The sequence below is a fragment of the Aspergillus chevalieri genome, chromosome 3 (genome assembly GCF_016861735.1).
Source record: "Aspergillus chevalieri M1 DNA, chromosome 3, nearly complete sequence".
In the NCBI taxonomy this organism is placed as follows: Eukaryota; Fungi; Ascomycota; class Eurotiomycetes; order Eurotiales; family Aspergillaceae; genus Aspergillus; species Aspergillus chevalieri.
In genome coordinates, this window is record NC_057364.1 from 3791820 (window position 1) to 3817308 (window position 25489).

At 48.4% G+C, this 25489-nt stretch overlaps 7 protein-coding genes across 7 annotated transcripts; 3 read left to right on the forward strand and 4 right to left on the reverse strand.

Annotated features, from left to right (window-relative positions):
- Positions 1-305: 305 nt before the first annotated feature.
- Positions 306-1179, reverse strand: ACHE_31306A (SDR family NAD(P)-dependent oxidoreductase; the record flags this gene model as incomplete). The annotated part of the gene is made up of 2 exons (XM_043278021.1): positions 306-768; positions 833-1179. The coding sequence occupies 2 exons, from the start codon at positions 1177-1179 to the stop codon at positions 306-308; spliced, it is 810 nt and encodes a 269-aa protein (XP_043135841.1).
- A 469-nt stretch (positions 1180-1648) lies between these two features.
- Positions 1649-2643, forward strand: ACHE_31307S (uncharacterized protein; the record flags this gene model as incomplete). The annotated part of the gene is made up of 4 exons (XM_043278022.1): positions 1649-1742; positions 1803-2224; positions 2282-2582; positions 2636-2643. The coding sequence occupies 4 exons, from the start codon at positions 1649-1651 to the stop codon at positions 2641-2643; spliced, it is 825 nt and encodes a 274-aa protein (XP_043135842.1).
- A 502-nt stretch (positions 2644-3145) lies between these two features.
- On the reverse strand, positions 3146-4824 carry ACHE_31308A (sugar porter family MFS transporter; the record flags this gene model as incomplete). The annotated part of the gene is made up of 4 exons (XM_043278023.1): positions 3146-3369; positions 3423-3517; positions 3576-3954; positions 4008-4824. The coding sequence occupies 4 exons, from the start codon at positions 4822-4824 to the stop codon at positions 3146-3148; spliced, it is 1515 nt and encodes a 504-aa protein (XP_043135843.1).
- A 1814-nt stretch (positions 4825-6638) lies between these two features.
- ACHE_31309S (aldo/keto reductase) lies at positions 6639-7762 on the forward strand (the record flags this gene model as incomplete). Its single annotated transcript, XM_043278024.1, has 2 exons — positions 6639-7244; positions 7301-7762. The coding sequence occupies 2 exons, from the start codon at positions 6639-6641 to the stop codon at positions 7760-7762; spliced, it is 1068 nt and encodes a 355-aa protein (XP_043135844.1).
- A 1151-nt stretch (positions 7763-8913) lies between these two features.
- Positions 8914-10434, reverse strand: ACHE_31310A (uncharacterized protein; the record flags this gene model as incomplete). The annotated part of the gene is made up of 1 exon (XM_043278025.1): positions 8914-10434. The coding sequence occupies one exon, from the start codon at positions 10432-10434 to the stop codon at positions 8914-8916; it is 1521 nt and encodes a 506-aa protein (XP_043135845.1).
- Positions 10435-14627: 4193 nt separating this feature from the next.
- ACHE_31311A (ankyrin repeat domain-containing protein) lies at positions 14628-15458 on the reverse strand (the record flags this gene model as incomplete). The annotated part of the gene is made up of 1 exon (XM_043278026.1): positions 14628-15458. One exon carries the CDS (start codon positions 15456-15458, stop codon positions 14628-14630), a length of 831 nt encoding a protein of 276 aa, XP_043135846.1.
- An 8664-nt stretch (positions 15459-24122) lies between these two features.
- ACHE_31312S (uncharacterized protein) lies at positions 24123-25226 on the forward strand (the record flags this gene model as incomplete). The annotated part of the gene is made up of 1 exon (XM_043278027.1): positions 24123-25226. One exon carries the CDS (start codon positions 24123-24125, stop codon positions 25224-25226), a length of 1104 nt encoding a protein of 367 aa, XP_043135847.1.
- Positions 25227-25489: the final 263 nt, after the last annotated feature.

Below are 25489 nucleotides of genomic sequence, written 5' to 3' on the forward strand. Positions count from 1 at the left end.
TAAAGAACTGAATTCCTATATAGATTATTGTAGCCATCGACGAGAATATCAAACCTGGAGAGGAAAGAAGAAGAAGAGAAATCTATCTACAGGAGAAAAAGGGTTTTTATCCATAGGGTGTGTGGCTGCGCTAGTGCTTCCTTTGTTTGCTTGCTCGAATGTCGGCGCCGGTTTATTGATATCAGCCACCGAAGCGGCGTTGAAGCGTTGAGCCACCACAGAAACTTTTTTCAATTTAAACAAAAGTTCAACTCTCCGTCTATTTGATATTAATTACAAGCAAAGAAATGCCAAATCACCTGCAATTATTGCAATTTACTATACATGCCTCCATCCGCCAACAATCCCATGCCATTCACATATCGGCTCATTTCCTCACACGCTAAGAACACTGCCGGGCCTGCCATATCTTCCGGGCTACCGATGCGACCAAGGGGAATGCGCTCTTCCAAAGCAGCCTTCTTGGTAGGGTTCTTCATGTCATGATCCGCCAGCTGGGTGGCGATGGTACCAGGCATCAGCGCATTACATCGGATGTGATCCTTGCCCAATGCAATTGCCATGGACTGCATCATGGAGAGAATGGCGGCCTTTGTTGGGGTGTAAAGTGTCTGAAAGCCACCGCCAAGGAGAGCACTGACAGAAGAAACTCCAATGATTGAACCGCCGTGCCCTTGCTTTACCATCTGGCGAGCAGCGGCTTGGCAGGAATAGAAGCAGCCCTTGACGTTGACATCGACGCTGTGGTTGAGAAAAGATGGCTCGATTCTATGTATATTATTAGCAATTGGCTCTTTGCGTTGTGGATAGAATTAAAGAATAGTAATCTTACTTGAGGAATTCTGCTTGCTTGAACACTCCCGCATTGGCGACGAAAATGTCGAGCTTTCCCCATTGAGACACTGCCTCCTTGATCAAGTTGGTGCTGGTCTCAGGAGAGGTCACATCACCAGGGATCTCCAAGATCTTGCCCGCATTGATGCCCTTTCTTTCAAACGCCTTGACTTCCTCAAGGAGACTGTGGCGATGAGATTCATCCTTGGGAAGGCCCAAGTGGTTGACCGCGACATTACATCCTTGAGAGATGTATTCCAAAACAATGGCGCGGCCAATTCCAGTGGTGCCACCGGTAATGGCAGCGGTTTTACCTTTGAGCAGGTTCCAGGCGGGAAGAGACATTTGTGAAATAAACTATAGAGACAAGAGACGAAATTCCAATCCGTGATGGAATTGAACAGAGGGAGAAAGGAAGAGGATCTGGCCCAAGTTATTTGTCGAGTAACTGGCTGGGGAAGGGCAGATGGTAACAGTCTGGAGGTTTCGGGGCTTACCCCGCGACTCGGGAGAACTGTCGTCCGTATCCATTCGATTATCCACAATGGTGTCGGCAATCGCAGAGAATATAGGAAAGGGTATTCTGGTTCTGGTGTCGTCTCGAGGACACGGATCCACGCCCCTCCTATATTTTTGCCGTATCGAGCGATCACCGAGTCGAGAGATCCCGCCACCCTCCGCCGGGGGGAGACCATGATGAGTCTTTTTGATTCTCTGCCTTTTATAAAAAAGAAATCATTTCCCATGTTGTCAATCGCTTTCTAAGTCAATCATCTGTGTCTGCTTTACTCGTATCTTCTTTCACATCATCACAATGGCACCCTCCGCTATCTCCCAAGAATCGACTACGCCCCAGGCTGGCGCCGACCCTCAGACCCAAGTCACCCTTGGAGGCAAGGTTATCGCTAGTATGTAAAATTGAATGTTCAAAAGTTTTAAAGAATGAAAACTAATGTCGCATTGGATAGTTACCGGTGCCAACCGTGGAATTGGCTTGGGTATTGCTGAATGCTGTCTCTCTAATGGTGCTGCCAAGGTCTACTCTATTGACATTGGTGAGACTGGAGAGGACTTCGCTGTCTTGTATAAGCGTTATCCGGGTCAGCTTTTCGCTGTGAATGCCAATGTAACTGAAGAATCAACAATCACTGCTGCAATTGATAAGATAGTTGAGGAGGCCGGTGCTCTGCATGGAATGGTGGTTAATGCTGGACGAACCCACCACAAGGCTGCTCTTGAATTTACCAAGGAGGAGATCGAGAACCTCTTCAATGTCAACCTCTTTGGAGCCTTCTATACCGCACGCGCCGCTGCTCGTGCATTTATCAGGCTTGGAATCAAGGGATCCGTTGTCTTTACAGCATCGATGGCTTCCTACCGACCCAACAAGGCATGCTCCCATCTTTCCTATTTTCCTTTTAGAATGATATTGACTGATTCACTTCAGCGCGTCCCCTCCACTCCCTACGGTGCTTCGAAGGCTGGTATTCGGAACATGACCCACACATTGGCTATGGAATGGGCACAATACGGTATCCGTGTCAACAGTGTCTCTCCAGGTCTTGTCAAGACTGCTATGACATACTGGGTTCCTCAGCAGCCGGACTGGGAGCAGCAACTCAAGTATTATGGTGGCTTGCCTCGGTTGGCCGAAGTGCAAGAACTTGGTGGTGCCTACGTGTATCTCCTGAGCAATGCTGCCAGCTACACTACCTCAATTGATATTCCCGTTAACGGTGTTATTGGAAGTAAGTACTTTCGAGCTATCCTTTTAATAAACAGTACATTCTAACTTGCACAGTCTGCTAAATAACATACGAGGAATGCGAATATGATTGCCGCTCCTTGGTTCAGCTAGATTATTGATAGTGTTTGATTTAGAAATGAATGTCTTTTATATATTTCCCAAAGTTGACCTGCTGTCTTTGTATGTGTAATCAATGATGATGCGGATCTCGAGTGTTAAACGCCTCAACGCTCACTGACTTTTTCTTCCCTCTCTTCCATTAATTTAGCCTCATCCAGATTCAACCCCGTCCCTTTCCTGTTTCCAATAGATTTTCTGTCTTTCAAGTCTCTCACGGGTGCTCCAGCGCTTTCAGATGACAGTAAAGTGCAATATCCATAAGACGGAGCTGTACATGGCTCTTAATCTATTGAGCAAATTTGCAAATAACTTGATTCACTTAAAACGACGTTTCTTCTACCTTTCGTAATCTAAGTCTACAAAACTTCATTGATACTAGTCCCTTAGCATACCAAAAATAAAATTCTCAATTCGTTAATTGGGCCGAAAATCAGAAGACATTTCCTAATGGCAAGAAACCGTCTCTTCATGCTCGGTGTCAACATCCAATCCCTTCTCAGCTTCGGTGATGCTGTCAGCAGGCCGACGAGCAGCGCCGATATTTGGATTTTCTGCCCTGAGCGCCTGGAAGTTCGCCTCAGCTGTCCAGACCCAAAGGGACTTGGCAGCAAAAAGCAGATCCATTTCCTCGAGTGTACGCTGGCTAGATTCAGGGTAGAGAGCCCATACTATTTATTCTATCAGCCAAGCACAGTCAAGAACAGAAAGGAGGCAAACTCACTAATCGGGATACTAATGAGGTTGACAGCCCCGAACACATGCAGAGTATTCTCACCAATGGAGCCGAAGATATACGGAAGGACTAGGGTGAGCGATCTGGCATGTATTAGAAATTTTTATTGTAAATGGGGCGAAGAAGTTTCAAGGAACATACCCATTGCCCAAGCTCCAGCCAACCACGCCCCATGCATTCCCCTTGGCTCGAACCTTGAGCGGGAAAATCTCCGCTGGGTAAAGCCACGGAACAGTGAGCCAGGTAGCACCAAAAACAAATGTATATAAATAGACCATGGAAGTTGCCCCAATCCCCCATGATCCCCTGTAACTTGGATTGTCTAGTCCACCACGAGCAAGACCTCCGGCGACGAACATGGCAATTGCTTGCCCTGCAGCTCCCCACCAGAGGGTCCAGCGGCGGCCGATGCGATCAAAGGTAAAGACACAAAGGAGCGTTGCAAAGGCGTAAAAAATGTTGTTGAGTCCAGAAATCCACATTGTCTTCTGGGAATCGAAACCAGCAATCTTGAAGATCGCTTCAGACAGGTTAGAACTTGCGTAGCCCGAGTAAGAAATAAAGGGAACTTACTTGGGGCGTACATTGTGACGCCGGCAATCCCCGACCAACTTTGCAGAATCTGCAGCCAGATTACCAACTGGACCCGTCGTGCAATGTGCAAATCTTCCTTGCCAATGCCAAAAAGCATGTGGAAGTAGTTGATCTTCTCGCCCGATTCCTTCTCAAGTTCGACAATAGCATCAATCTCCCTCATCTCCAGCATGGCCGCACGTTCGTTCTCGGACCCGCGAAGACGCTTGAGCACATAAAGAGCTTCCTCCCGACGGCCCACCATGCATAGCCAACGGGGGGATTCGGGGAAAGCCCAGCATCCGATTACCAGCAGGAGCAGCATAACGATTTGGAAAGCAATTGGAAATCGCCATTGGAACTCGGATGTACCATTGTCAATGTAGCTGAGACCGAATCCCAGCCAGTAAGCAACCACCACACCAACGATATTCAACGTGAACTCCATAGCAATAAACTGGCCACGAGACTCGTAGTCAGAGAGCTCGGAGCCATATACCGGAACGGTTGCATTCAGCACTCCAGTGCCGATACCGTTAATCAGACGAGACACGATCATCCACGGCGGATTCATCGCTGTGCACTGGAGCGCAGCGCCGATTATTCCCCAGACAGCACCTGAACCAAGGGACTTGATTCGTCCATACCGATCACTAACATAACCACCCAGGAAGCATCCGACTAAAGTCCCCAGATAGAAGACTGAAACGATGCCTCCTTGCAAAAGTGTGTTGGTCACAGTTACTGAGTCATTCTCCTTGTATCCTAAACCCATCCGGTTCACGTATGCCTCGGAGTCATTGACTCCACCCATCATGCCTTGGTCATAGCATGCATGGTTGGACAGCGCAAGTCAATACAGTAAACATCGGATTGTTGGCAGGGGAGATTGCGGTAGACTGACCGAAAAAGAAGATTGCGAGACCAGCAAGGCAGTTAACAGCTATCAACAGCGGCTTCTTTTCTAGCTTGCTTGTAATCTTCCATCTTGCCCGCTCATCATTTATCATTGTGAACATCACGCACACAGGGGAGAAAGTACTTGAGGATGTGCCAACAAAAACAGAAAGTAATGAATGTGTTTTATGCTTCTTGGTAATCCCTTGAAGAGCGCGGGTATTTACTGACTATATTATGCCCTAATACCACTATACGTCATACCATGTTGGCCCCGGACTACATTCAGATGACAGCCTGGTATCAAATATGGAGATTGGTTGCCCCGGATTCAAAGACAGGAAGTGCAGAGAACAACTCTGATTCGAAGCTGACCGAAGTCCGGGGAGCACTCGACTCGGGGCACAAGACGCGAAGCAGGGGCGGCTTTCATGATAATTAGATCTTTTGTACGGAAGATTTCCGGAGTGATAGGCATTCTGCTAGGATAGATCGTTTGGTACTCTAGAGCAGAACTAATTTGAGGAAAAGAAGTGGAACAAGGGCAGAATCGATACTGGAAGTCAAGGTATACAATCAAGGGGTAAATGAGATCGAGGTCATTCAAGCTCATGGGCCGGCCCAATAACGTTCTTGTAGACAACAGGCTGGATCCTGGGGTGCAGCTCAAAGCATCCAAGCCAGACAACAGATGGAATATCTGATTCTTTTTTGAATGTAAACGAGGCTTTCGCCCTTCTTTCCTGGGGTACGTATTGGTCTTGTAAAGATTTTCGTTCCTTGCGGGATATTTTATCAGAGATTCGCCTGTATTACAGCGGGGCAAGAGTTTGACAAAATGGAATTAATGGCACCGCAGAGGTACTCCCAAGTAGATGTTTTGGAAACCCGATATGAGCAGATCCTGCTTGAAGCTCCCTGGTAACTGTATTTTTGCTGGCCTCGAGTCCACGAATTATGGTCTGTCATAGCTCTAGGGCTCGGTATGGACAATAAACTTGATTAAATATATAATAAATAAATAATACTTGCCGAGTTCACACACCAAACGCACCGAGCCGAATATCTGGTTATCCCGAGCATAAGACAAGCTCGTAAGAATTGCCTTCCTATGCTAATTTGACGTTTCAATCTTGGCGGACGTACTCTACTAAAGTCAATTCACAGACCGAGGCTCCTCAATGCTACGACTGGGCTGCTCACGTCCGTCAGTATTTACATTGTAAGGGTAGGCAATTGGTCAATCATGGGATTTCTCTAATGCGTATTATAAAACATTCTTCATAAGACGTTCTGTTTCCATGTGGTTGTTATGTATTGCTATCTTGATTAGAGCCTGCGATTTGTCTCAGTGATAGAATAGTTAGTTGTTACCCTCGTCAGACGGATTACTTTGTTCGTCATCCTCAAACCAATTTATCAAAAGTAGCACAGCTGAAGCCCGGAGAGGTCCTCGTCGCACTTGGGCCCTCGTCTCGTGAGGGCACCGACACGGGAACACTTCATCTCCACTGGACCCCTCTTAGGAATTTGAGGGCCCCACGATTTGTTATAGTTGAGCATTTAAATCCTCGCTCTAGTGTCATTATCTGGGGAAGAGTTTTCATCGGACTGCTGTTCAATCGGCTCTTTTCTCCCGCCTCAAAAAAGAAAAGAAAGAAAATTTCCGCGCATACGCATCTCGGTGAAACTCCGCAAACTGTGCATGCAGCACTCAACCCTCGCACTATCACCATGTGTTCCCTTGCAGCCAGTGCAGCCCGGACCTCGATGTTCGGAAGGTCTTTTTTCTTGTTTCGAAAGCCCTCAACTCGGACTCTGACCACTCGCGCAACCTCATACACACTCAACACTGGTGCGAAGATCCCGGCGCTCGGATTCGGCACATTCCAAGACCCTGATTCCCAGGAAGAGACCGTCAGCCAGGCCTTGCAGAAAGGCATGCGCTTGATTGATACAGCTCGGGTCTACAACGTTGAAGAGCAGGTTGGAAGGGGAATCAAAAAGAGTGGTGTTCCCCGTGAACATATCTTTGTCAGCACAAAGTTGTGGTGCAATGACTACCACCCTGATGATGTGGAGAGAGCTTTGGATGACTCTCTGAGAGACCTAGACACGCCATATGTTGACCTTTTGTTGATGCACTACCCTTGCACCTTCAAGCGGGGGCCCGACCGATTTCCTCGGAATGCCGAAGGCAGGATAATTCCAGGCGAGACCACTTATGTTGACACGTGGAAAGCGATGGAAAAATTAACCAACACTGGCAAAGCCAAGGCTATTGGGGTCTCAAATTTTAGCCAGGGTGAAATTGAGACTTTGCTCAGGGAGTCTTCCACGGTCAGTTAATTCCATATGGTCGCGACATTATGATAAACTAATCATTGATTCTTCAGGTCCCAGCTGTTCACCAAATGGAAACCCACCCCTATCTGCAGCAGAAGAAATTCAATAAGTGGCTATTGGAAAAGCAAATTCATGTTGTCCAATTCAGCCCCCTGGGTAACATGAATGATTTCTACCGCCAGACTGGATGGTCTAAGAAGATTGCGCACATGATGCGGGTTATTGACCAGCCAATTTTAAAGGAAATTGGCCAGAAGTATGGCAAGAGCCCTGTGCAGGTAGTGCTTGCATGGGGAATCAACAGTGGCCGCTCCGTCATCCCAAAGAGTGTTGTTGACTGGCAGATTGAAGAGAACTTGGAGGCTGATTTCAAGTTGCAACCTGAAGACATGGCCTGTATTGCAACTCTGGATGCAAAGGCTCGCTTCAATGACCCCAGTTTGGACTACGAGTGGCGTTTGTACAGTGACTTGGAGGGCATTGACGGCACTATGAGAGGAGAGACTCACTAAGTCTTATTATTTTCTTTTTATTTTCGTTTCATTTTATTTCTTTTCTAAAGGGTTTCGGAAAAACTGTGTAGAGATTATCTTTCTCGGTCAATAGCTTAAATAGAATGATATGGAAAACAGAACTGATCTAATAAGCGCAATTTTTACTTGGGCAGTGCGTGAGTTATTCTACCATCAACAATCTTTAATCGCAATGAAGTTAATAATGGACGTAAGGTCAAAGAGCTCAAGGTCTTGATCATAAAGTCGCAACCCTTTAGGGCATTCTCTTTTGGAACAGCTTTCTCCTTTCCTTAAAATGCAAGAGGATACACTTTGCTTGCGGCTCGACCCTGCAGCCGCAGTGGCTCCCAAGCACCTGGCAAGCCCCTATTTTCAACTGAAGTTAGGACATGCAGCTATTGGAGCACACCTACATCGGATCCAGGCCTAGGAGGATGCAAGCTGTAAAGATGCGGCATATCAAGGGAGACAATACACCATCTTCTCCTTGAAAGCCGGAAATGCCGACATCTACGAAACAAGCTCTACAAGGATCTGGAGATGGATGGGGTTATGAAACCCACTGCTACAGAGGAGCCCCTGCAGGGACGACTCTTGGGGGAGCCCAAAGCGACTAGCGCACTGCTACAATTCTTAGTCAACACCAGCGTAGCTCTACCCCGAACACACCTACAGTGAACGGCGGAAGGGCTCAAAGAGATAATAATGAATGGGACTGGAAGCATTGGAGGAGGCAAGTAAAAGAGGAAAATTGTAGCAGGGAGGGTGGCCTAAGCTGAAACTCAGCCTAGGCCACACCCATCTTGCTCCAAAACACAAGGAGAGCACTGTGCTCGAAAGCCCTGCGCGTACAGGCGATTTGGGGCGAGGAAAAGGATCAGAAAGATTATAGAAGGGGGCTAGCGCCTCAGGAACTTATAGGGACAAGAGACTGTAGAATAGCTGCTGGCCTCAAGTCCATGTATCATAGTCTGTCATAGCTCTAGGGCTCGGTATGGACAATAAACTTGATTAAATAATAATAATAATAATAATAATAATAACGTACTCCACATGCGAATGTAACACACGGGCGAATGTAACACGAAATCGCTCCGCCGCGATGTTAACTCCAACATTTCCACCAATGCACTAAAATTCCATTAATACTATTCAGAATCATCTTCCTCAGACATCTCTACTACTATCTGACAGGAACGCGCATTGTGTCCGGCCTTTCCGCAATTGCCACAGCGCCGCGCGCGTGTCTCAGTCCGTGGTCGCCGACCAGCCCTAATGCGTGTTTCCTCCTTTAGTTGCACCTCAACCTCCATTTGATCCCCTAATTCCTGAGCTTCCAGTATAGAAAGCGACCCTCCTTTCCTTAGACGTGTTTTTTTAGCCCTCCGGCGTTTGCTAAGGGCCTCGTTTGCCGCCCGAAGATCATGAATCTCTGCTTCCATCAAATCCATCTTATGCATTATTCTCGTCGTGCCTTTCGCAAGGATGTCAACAGCATTCAATATTGATGTTGGAGAGCTATCTTGGTGATGAGAGATTCGGCGTTTTATAAGGTTTGTCTGGGATGATGCTTCAATTGGGTTATTTGGCGTTTTAGAGACCCAGCTATGGGAGGTACTCGGTCGTGAATTTGATGGTGTTGGCGTTTTGAATCGGACATCAAGCTTAGATATTACCCTCTCAGGGTCAAAGGGGATAAGTCCAGCCCCTCGAAAACCACCTTCAATATTTTTTCCTGTCATGGTGGCTTGGTACGCGGCGTAAAATGCAGGAAAGAAATCTTCTTTGGTGACATGGGTAATATGCGCCCGCATCAGCCCTTCAATATGCTTACCATAAGCAATCTTCAAAGGGCTAAAGTATCCGACATCAAGAGGTTGAGGGATATGGGACGAATGTGCAGGCATACAGAGTGTAATAATGTTGTTATTCTTGCAATAAAGCTCGAAGTCGGTTGAGTGGTGACTCTCATGGCCATCAAGGATCAGGAGACGATAACGACCGATTGTTCGGGCCTTTGTGTATTTGTCAAAGTGCTTGATCCATTCCAAGCCGAGTTCATTTGTTATCCAACCGCTTTCTGATGTAGCGATAACCCAATCCATTGGTAGTTGATTATTCTGATACCAAGAAAGAAGGTGATATTGACCTTTGACAATGATGTATGGCGGGATCGCCCAGCCACGAGCATTAACTCCCTGGATCACTGTGACCCATTCGCGATTGCCAGGCTGTTTTGCTTTTGCCTTGCCATGTCGTTCAGAGCTTGTGACAACCATTGTAGTCGAGATCACTCCCATCTGAAACCCAGTTTCATCAAAGTTATAGATATCTGCTTCCTGGATGCCATACTTCGCAATTGTGTTTTGAACAAGTGTAAACCAACGACCAATAACTTCTGGGTCTTCGCATAGAGCCCTCTGATAGTCATATTTCCGATTGAAACGAGTTGTGAGCTCTGGGTGCCGTTTGACAAAGGTGCTAGCCCAGTTTACCCCAACGCGTCCCGCGTCGCGCGTTGTGAGTAGTCTGTTGGCCATATCTTCCACACCAGACAACCGAGGAGGAAACCCTTTGGAATCTAGATCAAGTATGTGTTCGACAATTGTTGATTCCTCTAGATCAGTGAGCTTCCGTGAATTGGCTGATATATTGCATCGTGATCGCATGCCACCCCGGCGGCGACTAAGCTTCACATGATCCAAGTGATAGATCCTGCCAGCGGCTCGAGCGCTTAGATTTTTATCATTTTGCATAGCTTGAAGGGCCAATATTACTTGGCTTTCATCATGTTTCTGAGGCATCGTTGGGTGTGGTGAAATTTGTAGTAGAAATCGGAAGTCGCGGCGGAGTGATTTCGTGTTACATTCGCCCGTGTGTTACATTCGCATGTGGAGTACGTTAGTGCTAACTATTATTATTATTATTATTATTATTATTATTCATACACGCATCTGTCAGCCCTATAGGCCGAGTGGCGGCAGGTCCTGCGGGGCAGCCGGGTAAGCCGCCGTAATGGTAGTCGCTATGTACATCGTCGCCTTTATACACATATCCTGATATCTCATTCCGCATGTTGTATGTCCCGTGCTACTGTTTTTGTACTGCTGTTCCCATGGCCACGAAGGTCCATGGGCCTGTTGGATACTACCTCGTTTCCTTCCCTACTTCTGCAAGCGTTTAACCTCAGCTGCACTATGCTGCCAGTTGCTTCGTGTCCGTTGTTGTGACTCTGTATGTGGTTGGTAGAGTCTGAAACTGGCTTAGGAGGCCTGTGTCAAGCATAAAGCGCACTGCCTTCGGTACCAGGTCTGGCCGTGTTAGGTAGGCCCGGTAATCCAGCTCCCGCCTTGATCCCTGTGTAAGATGGCGCATCCGGGGGCCTGCCTGATTTGTACAATGGAGGAGAACGTGGCGTGAATCTTGGGCGCCGCGTCCACAAGAGCATTCAGTCGATTCCATAGCCTTAAAGGTACCAAGATAACCAGCCAGCGCAATCTTCCCAGTTTGCATTTGAATGAGGACTGATGTAGCGGCTCTTCGTAAGCCTTGGTATAGTTGCATTGGTGCTTTTGAAGGCTCTTTCCATAAACGACGGAGGGAGCTCCCGTGGGTGGAAGCAGCCCATTCAGACTTCCATGCACTGGTTGCTTCTATGCGGAGGGTTCTTCGAGTGCTAGCCATGAGAGTGACCTCCTCCACACCGTTGGGTGCCGGAGAATTAGCAGCTTCTTTTAGGCCACTATTCGACATATATCATCAGCATATCCAAATTGGCCGCATCGCGCCCAAATCGAGTCTTGTTTGAAGATGGGCTCAGCGAACAGCATAAAGAGGATTGGGGAGACTGGGGAGCCCTGAGGGAGACCTGCGGGAACTTGGAATGTTTGAATCATGTGGTTTCCTAGGCGGAGGCTTGCTGTTCGACCTTGGGTGAAGCTAGCTACCCATCTGACCACATTGGTAGGCCACCACTGTTCCTGGAGTCGGCTGATTAGTCGTCCTGGGAGGACAGCGTCAAAAGCGCCTTGAACATCCAATGTGAGCATGGAGGCCTTCAGACCTTGTGACCATGCCCCCTCCACATCATGGATCAAACCTGTGGCTAGGTCCGTTGAGGTGCGCAGCGGTAGGACCCTGAATTGTTGAGGGTGGAGGACTTTCTGCTTAATAGCAACCCATGCCATTCTGCAGGCTAATAGGCGCTCGAGGCCTTTTCCACGAACTGACAGGACGGATATTAGTCGGTAGGCTTGGGGGGAGCTTCGGTCTCTCTTTCCTGGTTTTGGTAACACCACAAGTGACGTGTCCCGGAAGGGTATAGGGTGCCAGCCTAGTTCTAGGCAGTGCTGGTACAGTGCTGTGATGGTGAGGCCTAAGGCAGGCCATGTCATCCTTAGAATAGAGGTGGTAATACTGTCCTTTCCTGGCGTGCTGTTCTTGGGTTTGGCGACTGCAGTATAAATCTCTTTCTCTGTGATGGCTGGGAACGGCAGCCTGAGATCACTGATGGGCTCCAAATTGACCTCCATATCCTCAGAGCATGAGGCCTTTTGCAGAAGGGCCCGAACCAAGTAGTTTGCCTTGTCATCCATGGAGTTGTGAAGTCGGTCTCCTTCTCTTAGAGGGGAGATAGGTAGAGTGCCTTCAGTTCTGTTCCATTTCAGTGCATTGAATACATCCTTTGGTTCCTCGAATTCATCAACCTTTGAGCGCCAGAAATGGCGTTTGCTGTGCTGGACAACACAGCACAGGGCCCATTTGGCATCCCCAATGTCTTCTGATGTGGAAGTTGGGTCCCGTACAGCCCTGCGGAGAGTCCTGACTACCATGGTGCAATCCTGGTTCCACCATTTGTGCCCGCAAGGGCGAAGATACGCCCTTTTGGTGGAGGCCTCCAAAGCAGTGGAAAGTGCTTGAGTGATGCTGATTGCAAGCTCGTCCAGTTGGGTGGGGGATGTTATGGGCTAAGCCCGTAGTGCTAATGACTAGCTATCACACAAAAGATTTCGTTGAAGAACAGGAGAACGGATGTCCGATCGGACAGCTTTATATACAAATGTACGCCGTGCGGGGTAGGTAACCTGGTAACCCCTCCGATCATCTCTCCGAATAACATATCGTTTATTCTACAGGCGCAGCCTGTGACACGGGAAGGGCAAATGCCAGTCCTTCTATATATCATTTCTCTCCTTCGATTGTCTCCCGGAGTAACTTCTCGTTGAGATAGACTAGCGGAATGGCGAAGAATCCCGGGGCAGGTTTTCTGTGCCCCATTGAATGGGCTGTGAGGATAGGATCGTGATCTTCAAGGGGTGTTAGGTCTGTAGTAACTTCCGAGGATATCCCAAGGTTGAGCAGAGCGCTATTGGCCCAGGATAGGTCGATCATGTTTTATCCTCAGGTCGGCGAGTCTGGGGCAGTTTAGGGCGAGGTCTTGGGATTCTGCCCAAGATAGGAAGGGTTCTGCTCGGAGGAAAGGACGAGCAGAGATAGGGTGTTGAAGGTCAAAATCCCCAGCTATTAGGCGAGGGTGGGAAGGGGCTGTCTGTGACATGAGAGACTCCAAGCCCTGTCCCTCATCAACTGCTCCGCGGGGATTGTTATATAAGTTGACCAAAGTTGCTGTCTTCTGGGGAGTGTTGATTTGGACAGCCAGGATGTCTCTGGATGGTAGACCGAAAGGAACTAGTTCTGCTTTCAGATGTGGGTGTTTGAGTACATATGTGAGGACTCGGGGTCTTTCGGACCAATCCTCAATCGAAGCGAATTGGTGGAGGGATGGGTGGTGTTTAGATAGTTGACAGAGCGGTCTGTAAATACCCAAAGCTCTGGGATTAGAACTGCATGTCAGTTATTTTCAAAAGCCAGTTGTAGCGCGGTCTGATGCGCTTCCCAATTTCGGCCAACATTGAGTTGGAGGATTTGTAGATGAGATATCCTATCTAACATGAATGTGGCTGTTCTCCTGTCGGTGAGGATCCCAAATTTCTGAAGGGCTCAGTTGTAGCAGTCTGGTCTCCGAGCATATGTTGGCGTGCACCCGCTTTTCTGACTGCCGTGAGCTGTGAGCTGGATAGTCGCTCGCTGGATGACTCCATGTTGGTCTGGTGGAGCAGCTGAAGTGGTCTGCTGGGAATGGTCCGCAGCAGTTGGTGTAGCACAGGTCTGGGTCCACATCATCTTCGGGAGAGGGATGGACCTCTTCAGTGTGGTCCCTCTTGCTGCAGATTCGACACCTGGGTGTACGGGTGCAGGTCTGTGGGTTATGGTAGTCCCAGCATCGTGCGCACTGCTCTATACGGGTGTGGAAGGCCTTCAGCTTGATCTGTACATTCTTGCCAAAGAGGTTGATCCATTTAGGGACGGCTCGGGCCTGGTCTTCAGGGATAGCCATGATGAGAGTGCTGGAGAGTGGGTTCTTGGTTGAGCGGTAGAATTTCAAAGGGGAAATGTCTGTTTGAAGTTTGAATTCATCCAGAGCCATCTGCTCAGTTATGGGTACTTGAGTTCCATCATAGCTGGTGTATTGCTGGGGCGCCTTTGGTAGGGCGAAGATGACCCACTTCTGTTCGACTTCCGGCGTGGTGCCTTCTATGAGGTGTCCCAGCACTTCCCTACGTTCTGTGAGGGAACCGCGCCGGAGTGATCCTGCCTGATCGCTCAGGCTAGGATCACTCTAGGATCACTGCACCCGGAGTCTTGATATTACAGATACATACTACTGATTGCAAATCACATTCCAAAGTACAGACACTACAAATACATAGTAAGTTAATGGTAGCAGCAGAACTAGAAAAGAATAATTCGGTCGGAGGTCCCAAACCAGCATCAAGTTTTTCCCTGTCCAAACCGGGATTCATCACATAACCTGGCATGGTCTGTATGCTGGATCAAGCTGTCTGCCAATAGCAGGGTCATCAATGCATCGGGCCCAGTCCACAGCTGTTTTCCCACTTTGATCCTTGACCAGTGGATCAGCTCCAAATTCCGTGACCAAAACACGTACCATTGCCTTATTTCTTGTTTGGACTGCAAGGTGCAACACTGGTCCAGGGGTAAGTCCAACCTCTTCAGACCCTTCAGGCCCTTCAGACCTTTTAACTGGCTGGATCATGTTGATATCACCGTCTGTGTTTCTCATCAAAAATGAAAGCATGTCCACACTGCCACTCTGCATAGCCTCATACAGTGTCTTGGTGCCATTGATCCGGGCACCGTACTTTAACAGCAACTCCATCATTCCGTACTTCCCCCAATATGCCGTATGTTCAATTGTTGGCCGATAGCACAGCTGGCTCTTATTTGGATCACAGCCAGCCTCGTCCAGGATGAAATGTGCCAATGGGAAGTTATCAGCCAGAACTGCATGGCCAAGGGCATCGCCAATATGGCTCAAGTGCCATGTTAGGATGGATGGGTGGTATACAGTCAGGATCTTAAATGCTTCGGCTTTCCCATGACCCACTGATGTCAGCGACACTTTGTCGCGGAAGAGAGCAGATTTGCTATTTGGTTTGTATGTATCGAGCAGATAACGCATGATATCGAGGTTCATGGATTCGATGGACGCGTGAAGAAGCATTATAATAGCATTATCGTCATGTGTCGCTGGAGAGCTAGCAAGGAAGGTTTTCACTGGGACGACCTGACCCTGCTCGATCAGGGAAGTAATCTTATCAATATTCGACATGGATGGGTTGGGTTAATGCTGACTACATCTGGAAGAAGACGACCAATTTAAACCATGGTGGTCAAGACCTCGAGTGCGCCTTGTGTGGCGCAATACGGGGGCCAATTCTATTCCGAGAAACTCCAACAAAATTCAAAAAATTAACAACTAAATCTCTAGTTATACCAAAAAAAAAAAAAATAACATCCCATAATATACACAATCCAAGCATGAAAACAGAGTACAACGCCTATGCCAGAGTCATGGACTTGCCCCAGGACTAGCTCGTCAGGTTCAAGTGGCAGCAGTGCAATCAGTAGCCCTGTATGGAGCAGAGCTCTGGTGGCAGGGTCAGAAGGATCGGCTAGTGGGTATACAGCTCATGATCAATTGACAGGCCCGTGCAATTACCGGCATGTTGAAATCCACTCCTGTAGGGCCACTAGTTCGCGAAGCGGGCCTGGCACCAGCAGAGGCCCTATTGGAGGCCCGACGATTGAAATACACTACCCGGCTGCTCAGCTTACCGGAGAACCACCCAGCTAAGGAGATCCTCCCGGTGAGCTTCCGGGAAGGGGATCAGCACGCCCAACCTGGGGAACAGACCCCAGGGAACCGACAATGGGCTGAGAGAAACAACCGAGGCCGATGGTCCCTGGGACAACACCTTGCTCGACAACTAGCCAATATTCTACCAGCGGACCCATCTGGGGGCTTTGAGAGCACAACACAGACGACCAGTAGCCAGTTCCCAGGCCAAATAGAGATGCTACCAGGTCCAGAGGCCCTAGCAGCAGCGCAATCTCTCCCTCCAGAGCTAGCAGTCTGGTCAGATGGATCAAGATTAGAGAATGGCAAAAGCGGGGAAGGGATTGCTTGGCAAGAGCCGGGAGGAACATGGAAGACCCGGGGGTTCCCATTAGGCAAGGGATGTGAGGTCTTTGATGCAGAGCTTCTGGGAGTTGTGCGAGCACTCCAGTTAGCAGAGAAAGTGGGGGATCAAAGACCAGTCACTATCCTGTTGGACTCCCAATCAGCCATTGCAAGGCTGCGACACACCCAGCCAGGGCCAGGCCAAGCATTAATGATCCAAACACATGCTATAGCCAAGAGGCTACATGCACAAGGTCGTCAACCCACTATCCAATGGGTGCCGGGACATGCAGGAATAGAAGGGAATGAGAGAGCTGACCAGGCAGCAAAACAGGCAGCCAGTAAGCCACCAGGAAGAGGCCCAAGAGAGATATCCCTGGCCTTCACCTGTAGAGCCCGAACAGAAGCCATTATAGCACAAAGGCAGAGATGGCTCAACAAAGAACTTGGACAGCGATCCCAACAAGGTCAACGAACATACAGGCCACAGAAGAACTGGCGGCTTGACCCGGCAGCTGCAATAGCTCCCAAACATCTAGCAAGCCGTTATTTTCAACTGAAGTCAGGACATGCCGCTATAGGAACATACCTACATCGGATCCAGGTCCGGGAGGATGCAACCTGTGAAGGATGCGGTATATCAAGGGAGACAATACACCATCTTCTCTTTGAATGTCGGGAATGGCGACACCAACGAAACAGGCTCTACAAGGACCTAGAGACTGACGGAGTCTTGAGACCCACCACTGCAGAAGAATATCCACAAGGACGACTCCTAGGAGAGCTCAAAGCTACGAGGGCATTGCTACAATTCCTAGCCAGCACCAGCATAGCTCTACCCTGGGCGCACCTACAGCAGACGGCGGAAAGGGCCCGAAGAGATGACGAATGGGGACTGGAAGCATTGGAGGAAGCAGTTAGAACAGGAGAGGGGTAGCAGGGAGGGTAGCCCAAGGCTGAGAGTCAGCCTAGGCCACACCCATCTTGCTCCAAAACACAAGGAGAGCACTGTGCTCAAAAGCCCTGCGCATACAGGCGGTCTGGGGCGAGGAAAAGGATCAGGAAGATGATAGAAGGGGGCTAACGCCTCAGGAACCTATGGGGACAAGAGACTGTAGAATAGCTGCTGGCCTAGTCCATGAATCATGGTCTTTCATAGCTCTAGGGCTCGGTATGGACAATAAACTTGATTAAATAATAATAATAATAATTACTAGCTTGTCTTGGGTCGACTTGGATAATCTCCTTGACGTCCCGGTTGCGCGTCAATGCAGGGAATCCCGCCCTCCCCAGGCTTGAGTATCTGACATACAGGTTCCCTCATTTTCCTCCTTAGTGAAAAAAGTAGACGGTTCCTTTGGAAGCCTCGGCGAAGGCCTGTGAGAGCCGCTTCTGGAATTGGTCCATCTTGGCCAAAGATTGCCGTCCGAGTTCCATGCCCTGAGCCTGATACCACTTTTCATTGACAATGTCGTTGAAGGCAACAGAGCCCCGACCCTTCCGAACATTCTTGCTGTACCATTCTGAGGCCTTGGCAATTGCCCCGCCACCACTCAAGTCACTGTAGAAGAGCGAGTCGCGTTTTCCAACCTTGCCGTGCTAATTTTTGTGACTAGGATATCCACTGTCGGAACGTCGGCGCATACATCGGCGGTCTTGCTGGGAACGCACCCGCGCTTGACGAGATTGCTGGAATGAAGGTGCTGGCCTTCTTCTGGGGAAATGTCCGATTTTTTTCTGAGGGATGGCGAGGGCGTCACTGACTGAGACAAACGCTAGGAAAAAAAAGGAAGATTGAAAGGATAAAGGACGTAGGAAACTTCATGGTGCCTCGAATTTGTCGTATATTGAATACAGAAATCGAAGCAGTCTCTTGGATGAATTGCAAACTGGAATGAAGAACATAAACAGCATGCTTTGGGGGCCATATATAAGTGTGTTTCTTATCCTAAGATTTTCTTGTAGGCTGAATTAGTCGAATCAGCCTTATAGGATGCATCGACGTCTCTCCCATAATTAATTCCTTGGGGCGGCAACGCCTGGGAGGGGATGGTGGTGTCTTCGATGCCCTTAAACAATTGATACATTGCAAATCCTTTGATCATCCTATTCGGTCCAAAAGCGTGGCGATGCGCGGAGAGGTTTGTTAAGGTTGTTTTTGTTGTTGTTATATTGTTGTATTCAAGTTTAAGGTCTATATGGAGCCCCTTGGGCTATGACAGACCGCAGCTAATTCGCTACATTTCAGTACATTCAGTTCCTTTTCACATCTTTGACCGTTCTTATCCTTCTCCTCGCCCCATTCCGCCTATTTGCGTAGGGCATCCGGTTGTAGCTTTAAAGCATAGACCCTCCTCGTTTCGTGACATTCTTTGCCAGCTCAAGCTGGTTGGCGGGGAACTAGGTGTACTAGGCATCTGAGGACTGCGCTAGCCAGAGCTGGTATTTTGTGGTAAGTTTTGTGCCGGCGACGGGAATCGAACCTCCAGTTTTGGGGCAAAATCCCTCGCCTGGGAGCCTACTCGGTGTGCATACCACAACACAGCCGCTACCGACCCTAATCAATCGTAGGCATAGCGGCACAATCTATTGTCGATGGTCGCAGGCACAGTGGCGCGACTGGTTGTCGGCAGGGTGGCAGTGTGATGCCAGCATGTCTTTCGCAGGCAGATCGGCAAGAGTGAAGTAGTCAAACACATCACAGGCAAGTTCGTCAGACAGTATGAGGCCAACATGCTGTATCCTCCATCCAATGGCAGTACGATGCCAGCGTGTCATGGCATTATAATTCAACGATACTAGTGAGATAAGGCAGGCAGGAACATTAGCTACTCCTTGTTGGCATCAACCATTCTGTGTGGTCGGGCGGGTGCGGGCGCGTTGAGGGATCACAACACATCCGCACAACCGCCACAGGGAATTCTTCTTGGTTTCCTCACTCAATGATGGGCACTGACACCGGACACCATAAGAAGGTAAGAATTCGTTGTCCTGAGAGCCGGAGGCAGCGCTCTCATCCAGCGTGCTCGCTGGAGGCGGTTTGTTAGGGTTGTTCAGTAAGGCATTTTCTGGGATCGCCTAAACAATCCCTTTCGCCCGCGAAACTATTTCGGGAATTCAGAGGATTTGATATTTTTCATACCTACTGCATGGCTTAGTGGTATATGTCACAGGCTCGGAATAGCAGATACGGGTAATATCAATCTAAGCTACTGTAGCCATCGGCGCGATTATCGAATCTGGGAGAGAAGAAAGGATTGTAGACCTGGGTAATGGGTAACCCAGAGCCTTGGGACGCTCATGGTTGGGCTTGTCTGATGGACTGAGCGCTTTGGCCAGAGGTTCATGATCGGGCAATTGGGCATCTCTGGTGCTGACAGTGGGACCGCCCGTTGGGAGTTGAGGGAGAGTTGTGCTTATGCCGCTGAAGCTGTAACCTTTTATAAAAGCGGAGGCAAAGTTGGAGACGCCGCCGTTTATGATGCTGCACCCGACAGCAATGTAAGGACTTTGATGTCTCGCTCTTCACAATCTACAGCCAAAATAGGTGCCGTTTTCCGCACCAAAAAAAAAAAATAAAACATACAACAGCTGGGATTCGCTGGTGGTCACCCACCCAACTACTAACCGGCCGGCGTGTGGCTTAAGTACGGCTGAGCGGACGGGAAGCCCTGTTTTCCACACCCTATGGTCGTATGTACCATCTTTTTAAGAAGAATGATATATAACGTAATCCACGGCCGAGTTGCGCACACGGCCGAGTTGCGCACCTTCGCCGCAATCAACATGATTTTTGAAGCTTTTCAACTACAAACACCATTTAATTAGGCCATTTAAAAGATGGAATGGATAGCTATTTACTAGGGCACCTTCTGATAGTATGTCCAACAGTCCCACAGCAACTGCAGCGTGGTGGAGCGCGCTGATGAGTTACAGGTATAGGCTCATCAACCTGTGCATTAAGCTGTGTATCCAGCTGCTGAATGCGCTCACGACCTTCCTGTACAGACATAAAGAGATCAGTCCCTAGAGAACCATGTGTCCTTGCCTTCTTCTTCTTCTTTCGCTCATTTTCAGCACGCAGAACTTTGTTTTCTTGTAAAAGAAGAAGGTTCATATTCATTGCCATCTGCGCTGCCTTTTCAAGATGTTGAATATGAGAGATTGGACTGCTAGAAAGCATTCTCTTCTTTTGAAGACTTCTCTGTAGGCTCCAAACCTTGCGATCAATTTGGCGAGGATTTTGAGGTGTTTGCAAAGCAGAGGAAATTGACCCTTCAGCTTCAATAAGAGGTGGTGTCGGCGTACGAAGTTGAAAAGTAATCTTTTTAAGAACCCGGCCTTTATCAAATGGCTTAAGACCAGCACCTGCAAAGCCATTGCATATTTTCTTTCCAGTGAAAACCTGATCACGCGCAGGAGAATATAGATGCAGAAAATCCACTTTATCAATGTGGTTATTTCCAGCCACCATCATCGTCTCAACTAATTTTCCATATGCGCGTTTAAGCGGCCCAAAAATACCAACATCAAGTGGCTGAAGAAGATGAGATGTATGTGGAGGCATACAAAGACAGATAGTTGCATTCTCTTTGCAGAAATTGTCAAACTCTGCAGTTTGGTGACTTGAATGGCCATCAAGTATAAGCAACCGCTTTGCACCAGTTGAGTATGGTTTGGAAAAAGGATCAAACACTTGCTTCAGCCACTTAAGGCCTATCTCATCTGTTGTCCACCCATTGGCGCTATTTGTAAGCTTCCAGGCTGGATGAAGATTAGGCTCTTGATACCAAGGAGCTTGGTGTTCTTTCCCTTTTAAGATAACCACTGGTGGTATGGAAATCCCTTTTGAGTTGATGCATTCAATGATAGTAACCCATTCACGGTTGCCCTGGATAACTGTACGAGGCCTTTCACTGCGTTCTACTGCAGTAATTACCTTAGATGTTGTACAGAGTCCCATTGCAAAGCCAGTTTCATCAAAATTCCAGATGTCATCTTCATGGATCCCATGCTCTTGAATAGCTGCATGTACAGTCTCAAACCACTGATTTAGGACTTTTGGATCTTCCTGCTTTGCACGCTGATATGTAATTCTCTGATTATATCTTGTTCGTAATTCAGGACGGCGCCTTATGAAGGAGGAGGTCCAATTGACTCCAATAGTTGCTGTAGAATCTTGTGTACGTTTGTGAAATAAGATCTGTGCCATCTCACGCAAATATTGTGGTCGTATTGAAAAACCTCGTTTATCTGCATCTAGCAATTGCTTGACAAGAGCTTCCTCTTCAAAATCCGTTAACTTGTGGCCACTGGCGCGTGTTTCTGATCGTGATTTCATTCCTTTAAGCCGATTGCGAAGGGTAGCTTCAGACACTCCAAAAACAGATGCAGCCTCTCGTTTTGATTGGATCTTTTTATTCTGAATGGCTGAGATAGCCATTTGCATTCGATTTTCTTTAGAAAGAGGCATTTTTGTATGAAGAATAGAGAAAAGCCGCATTGAAGAATATGGTCATGAAGAATTATTTGATGGGGGCGGAGAAGGTGCGCAACTCGGCCGTGTGCGCAACTCGGCCGTGAATTACGTTAATCCTATAATATTTACTTTAGTAGCTGAAACCATTATGGTCGACTAGCTTGCTAGAGCCACTGATCGGTTCAATGGTTCTGGGTATTCGTAACCAGGAATGTCTGAGAGATCCGCTTCAGGAGGTGGGGGAAATAGAGTCTCCCGCAGTGCCTGTGCTTTTCTTTCTGAAGTGTCGTATATTTGGTTCCCTGCATGGAGAGTTGGCGTGTAGGTTGGTTGGACACCTTTACGGCGTCACGCCCAACGGGCCAGTTTCCAGAAACCCTCCATTGATTCAGTTACATCCTCCAAGCGGACGCGATGACTGCTCCGGCTCAGTTTAGCGGTTTCTCGACCCAGTGTGTGCTTGGCCTGACGGAATGCCTTGATATCTTCCTCCTGGTCAGAGGCAGCCCAGCGTCGTGTGCGGTTAACGTTGTTGCGTAGTCTCTTTAGTTCTGGGGGGTATCCTGGCGGGAGTAGGGAGTGATCCTGGCTACAGGGACAGTGCTCTCTGCAGATTGTTGAATAGTCTTAATCAAGTGGTCAACTGCGGCATCTCCTTGGTGGTAGCTAGGGGGCGTATAGGTTGGATGTTTGCGGTCAATGCCTTCAGAAAGGTATCCCAATCAGCTTCCAGCCACTGCATCTTTAGCTTCTCTGGAGACTTCTGCACAGATATGCCCAATTCTGTGAGAATTGGCATGTGGTCTGCTGCGTGCATCCAGTCCCATCGGTCTTGGCAGCATACCAGGAGATCTGTCACCTCAGCAGTAGCCCATGCCAGGTCGATTGTAGTCTGGTGGCAACCCTTGCTTGTATGCTTCTCATATGTAATTGCGCCTGGCGGTGTAAGCAGTTCTAAGCCGTGTCTGCGCAGATATGAACTGGAACTCGGGCACATATGAGAAGAGGCGGCTGGGCAACGCCAGGGCGATGATACGTAAATGAATTGATCCTGGTGGGGTCGAAAGACGGCTGTGGAGAGGAGAGTTGCCATCCAGATCACAGCCAGACCTGGATGCCGGATAACCAGGAAGTTCCCTATCCCATGTAGAAACTCAGGAGCTTGGCCGAAGAATAAACCATGAGGTTTTGAGATAAAAGACTATATCAACGCAGCTGAGCATCCAGGAGTCCTCAAGGGGAGCCCAAATAGGATGGCATGGCCGGAAGCAACAGCCAAAAAATCAAAAGTCGCTGATCAGTTGGCGGACCAAGCATGAAAGGGCCCATTACTGCAATCATAAGCTGCTTATGATAAGCAGTAGCACAGCATCAGGGGATGATGTGGATAGGTCGATTTCCAATCAAGCGACAGTAACAAAGTCTCAATGTTTCAATCATTCAGATGACCGTCGGCCACTCCGGCGCCATACTGGAAAAGGGTAATCGTCGGGTAACGCGGCATCTTGGTAAGAGGGCAGTGCACCGGGCGAGGCAGACAGGAGATGGAAAAAGAGAAGAGAAAGTGCGTGGTCCTTTGAGGGGGAGATGTTGGGCTTTATAAATGCAATGGATATGTTGATACAGTAGACGCCATGCAGCAAAGGGCAATGGTATTCCCGTCGACGGCAGGCGGTAGGGCTCAGCAGAAGGATGGTTCAATGGGAGCCGTTTCTGGCGCCCCGCTAACCGTCACAACTTATACTATCATTTAATTATCATACTTCTCCATGTCAGGTCTTCCACATCCCCCACGATTCATAGATCTTCCCCTAGCAATTCGCCAACGGATCTATGAGCATCTTATTCCACGCGATGAAGTCCAATTTCCCACGAAAAGCTTGGCCAGACCACATTATTTTGAAATCACAGAATGCGACAGAAACTGCCGGAACTTGCTACTGGCATGCCGCTTGGTTTACAATGAACTGGCGCCAATTGTGTACTCAACAAAACACTTTATCGACCAATACCGAACTTCCCACCTTCAGAGACTGCAGAGATTAACACCAACTGCTGTTCAGTCTCTTGTTAAATTGACTATATTTCTTAATGTCAGCAGCTGTGAGCCAGGGTGGCCATGCTGCAAGGAGCGGCCAAACCATTCTCACCCTGGTTGTGCCCACCATGATGGACCTCTCAGTGCAAGGTCACCGCACTACCAAGAAGTCATTTCGGAATGGTACCGCACTGTTGACCATCTTGCACCATATATTCAACCATCTCGTCTTCATCTATACTTCATTTGTGATGTCGCTGGTACAAGTGCTGCTGTTGCTGTTGTCACGCCATTAATGAACCGGGGCCTTCCCTTACTTGCTGAGTGCAATATCCGCCTTAGCAGGGACATTGATCCTTCAATCCGAAATTTGGCCCACCGAGTGGCAGAACAATCCACGGGCCATTCAATAAATGTTGCTACCAAACCACATACTCCATTCCCCTTTCTATCTTTACCCGCTGAATTACGACTCCGGGTCCTCCAGCATACAAATCTCGTCACGCCATATCATCAAGTTGACTGGAATCCCCGTCATGGATATTACTTGCACTATGGTGTGAGAGGCTGCAACTGGAATTGCGATCCTGATGATCACCATGGGTGCCAGTTTCGAAAATGCTGGAAAAACCCTGATGGTCATGGGTGTTTTTGTTCTCGATACCATTCCGCTTTCTCAAAACATTGTCGGTGCTGGCGCCCGCCTAGCCCTCTGTTTCTTGTCAGCAAGGCCTTACGGGACGATGCGCAAGAAGTGTTTTTCACGCAGAATCGGTTCATCATTTCTCCGGTTGATGGGTATGGTGAGCCTCCAAAAACAGTTCTGGAGCGCTTTGAAGCATCTATTTTCTTGCAGGATATTATTCCTGCACATTTCTTACCCCGCCTAAGATTCTTGGAATTTGTATTTCCACCATTGGATGAAGAGTATCTCTCACCACGATGCTCAGCACTCCATGATTGGGATAATACAATAGATAACATTATGAAAAAGCTGGACCATCCCAACTTGAAACTGCGCGTTTACTTTGCAGACTTCTACGATGCTAGCTATGCCTCGCCCTTCCGCAAGAAGATTACCCGTAAAGAAGGCATGACCAAAGTGGCTAGTGCATATATGCGCATTGTGCGCCCTCTTGAAAGATTGAAAGCCCATGGACTCAGTCACTTATTCGTGCATGCAGCCTGGCCGTGGTCGTGGACCGAAGAGGGGCGGAATACACGCATATGGAAGAAACACATTATCGAAAATGACGTATCGGTTATTGAACGGCGGCTGGAGAGAAGGGTAATGGGAGAGGAGTATGATGGCGTGCGGTTGGGAAAAAAAGAGCTTGAGAAGAGCCAATGGCTAAAAGCGCATGAGAGGTCAGAAGAATTTGCCTCGGTGATTGACTAAGGGCTTTATTGTGTTCATGGAATGTTGTGCATATGATGTATACTATATCCAGCACCTTACTCTCTGGTCATGATAATCTTGTAAAGTTGCTGCATTATATTCTTCATGACTCGGGTTGGGGGCTCCAATAATATGTGAGATATACTGAAAGAGTACAGGTGCAAAGTATGGGACTGTTGACAGGGATGATGATAGTTCAAGGGCTTCTGAGGCAGGGCGCTCAGGAGGCTCGCTTGGGTGGTATGGCTAATAGAGGATATCAG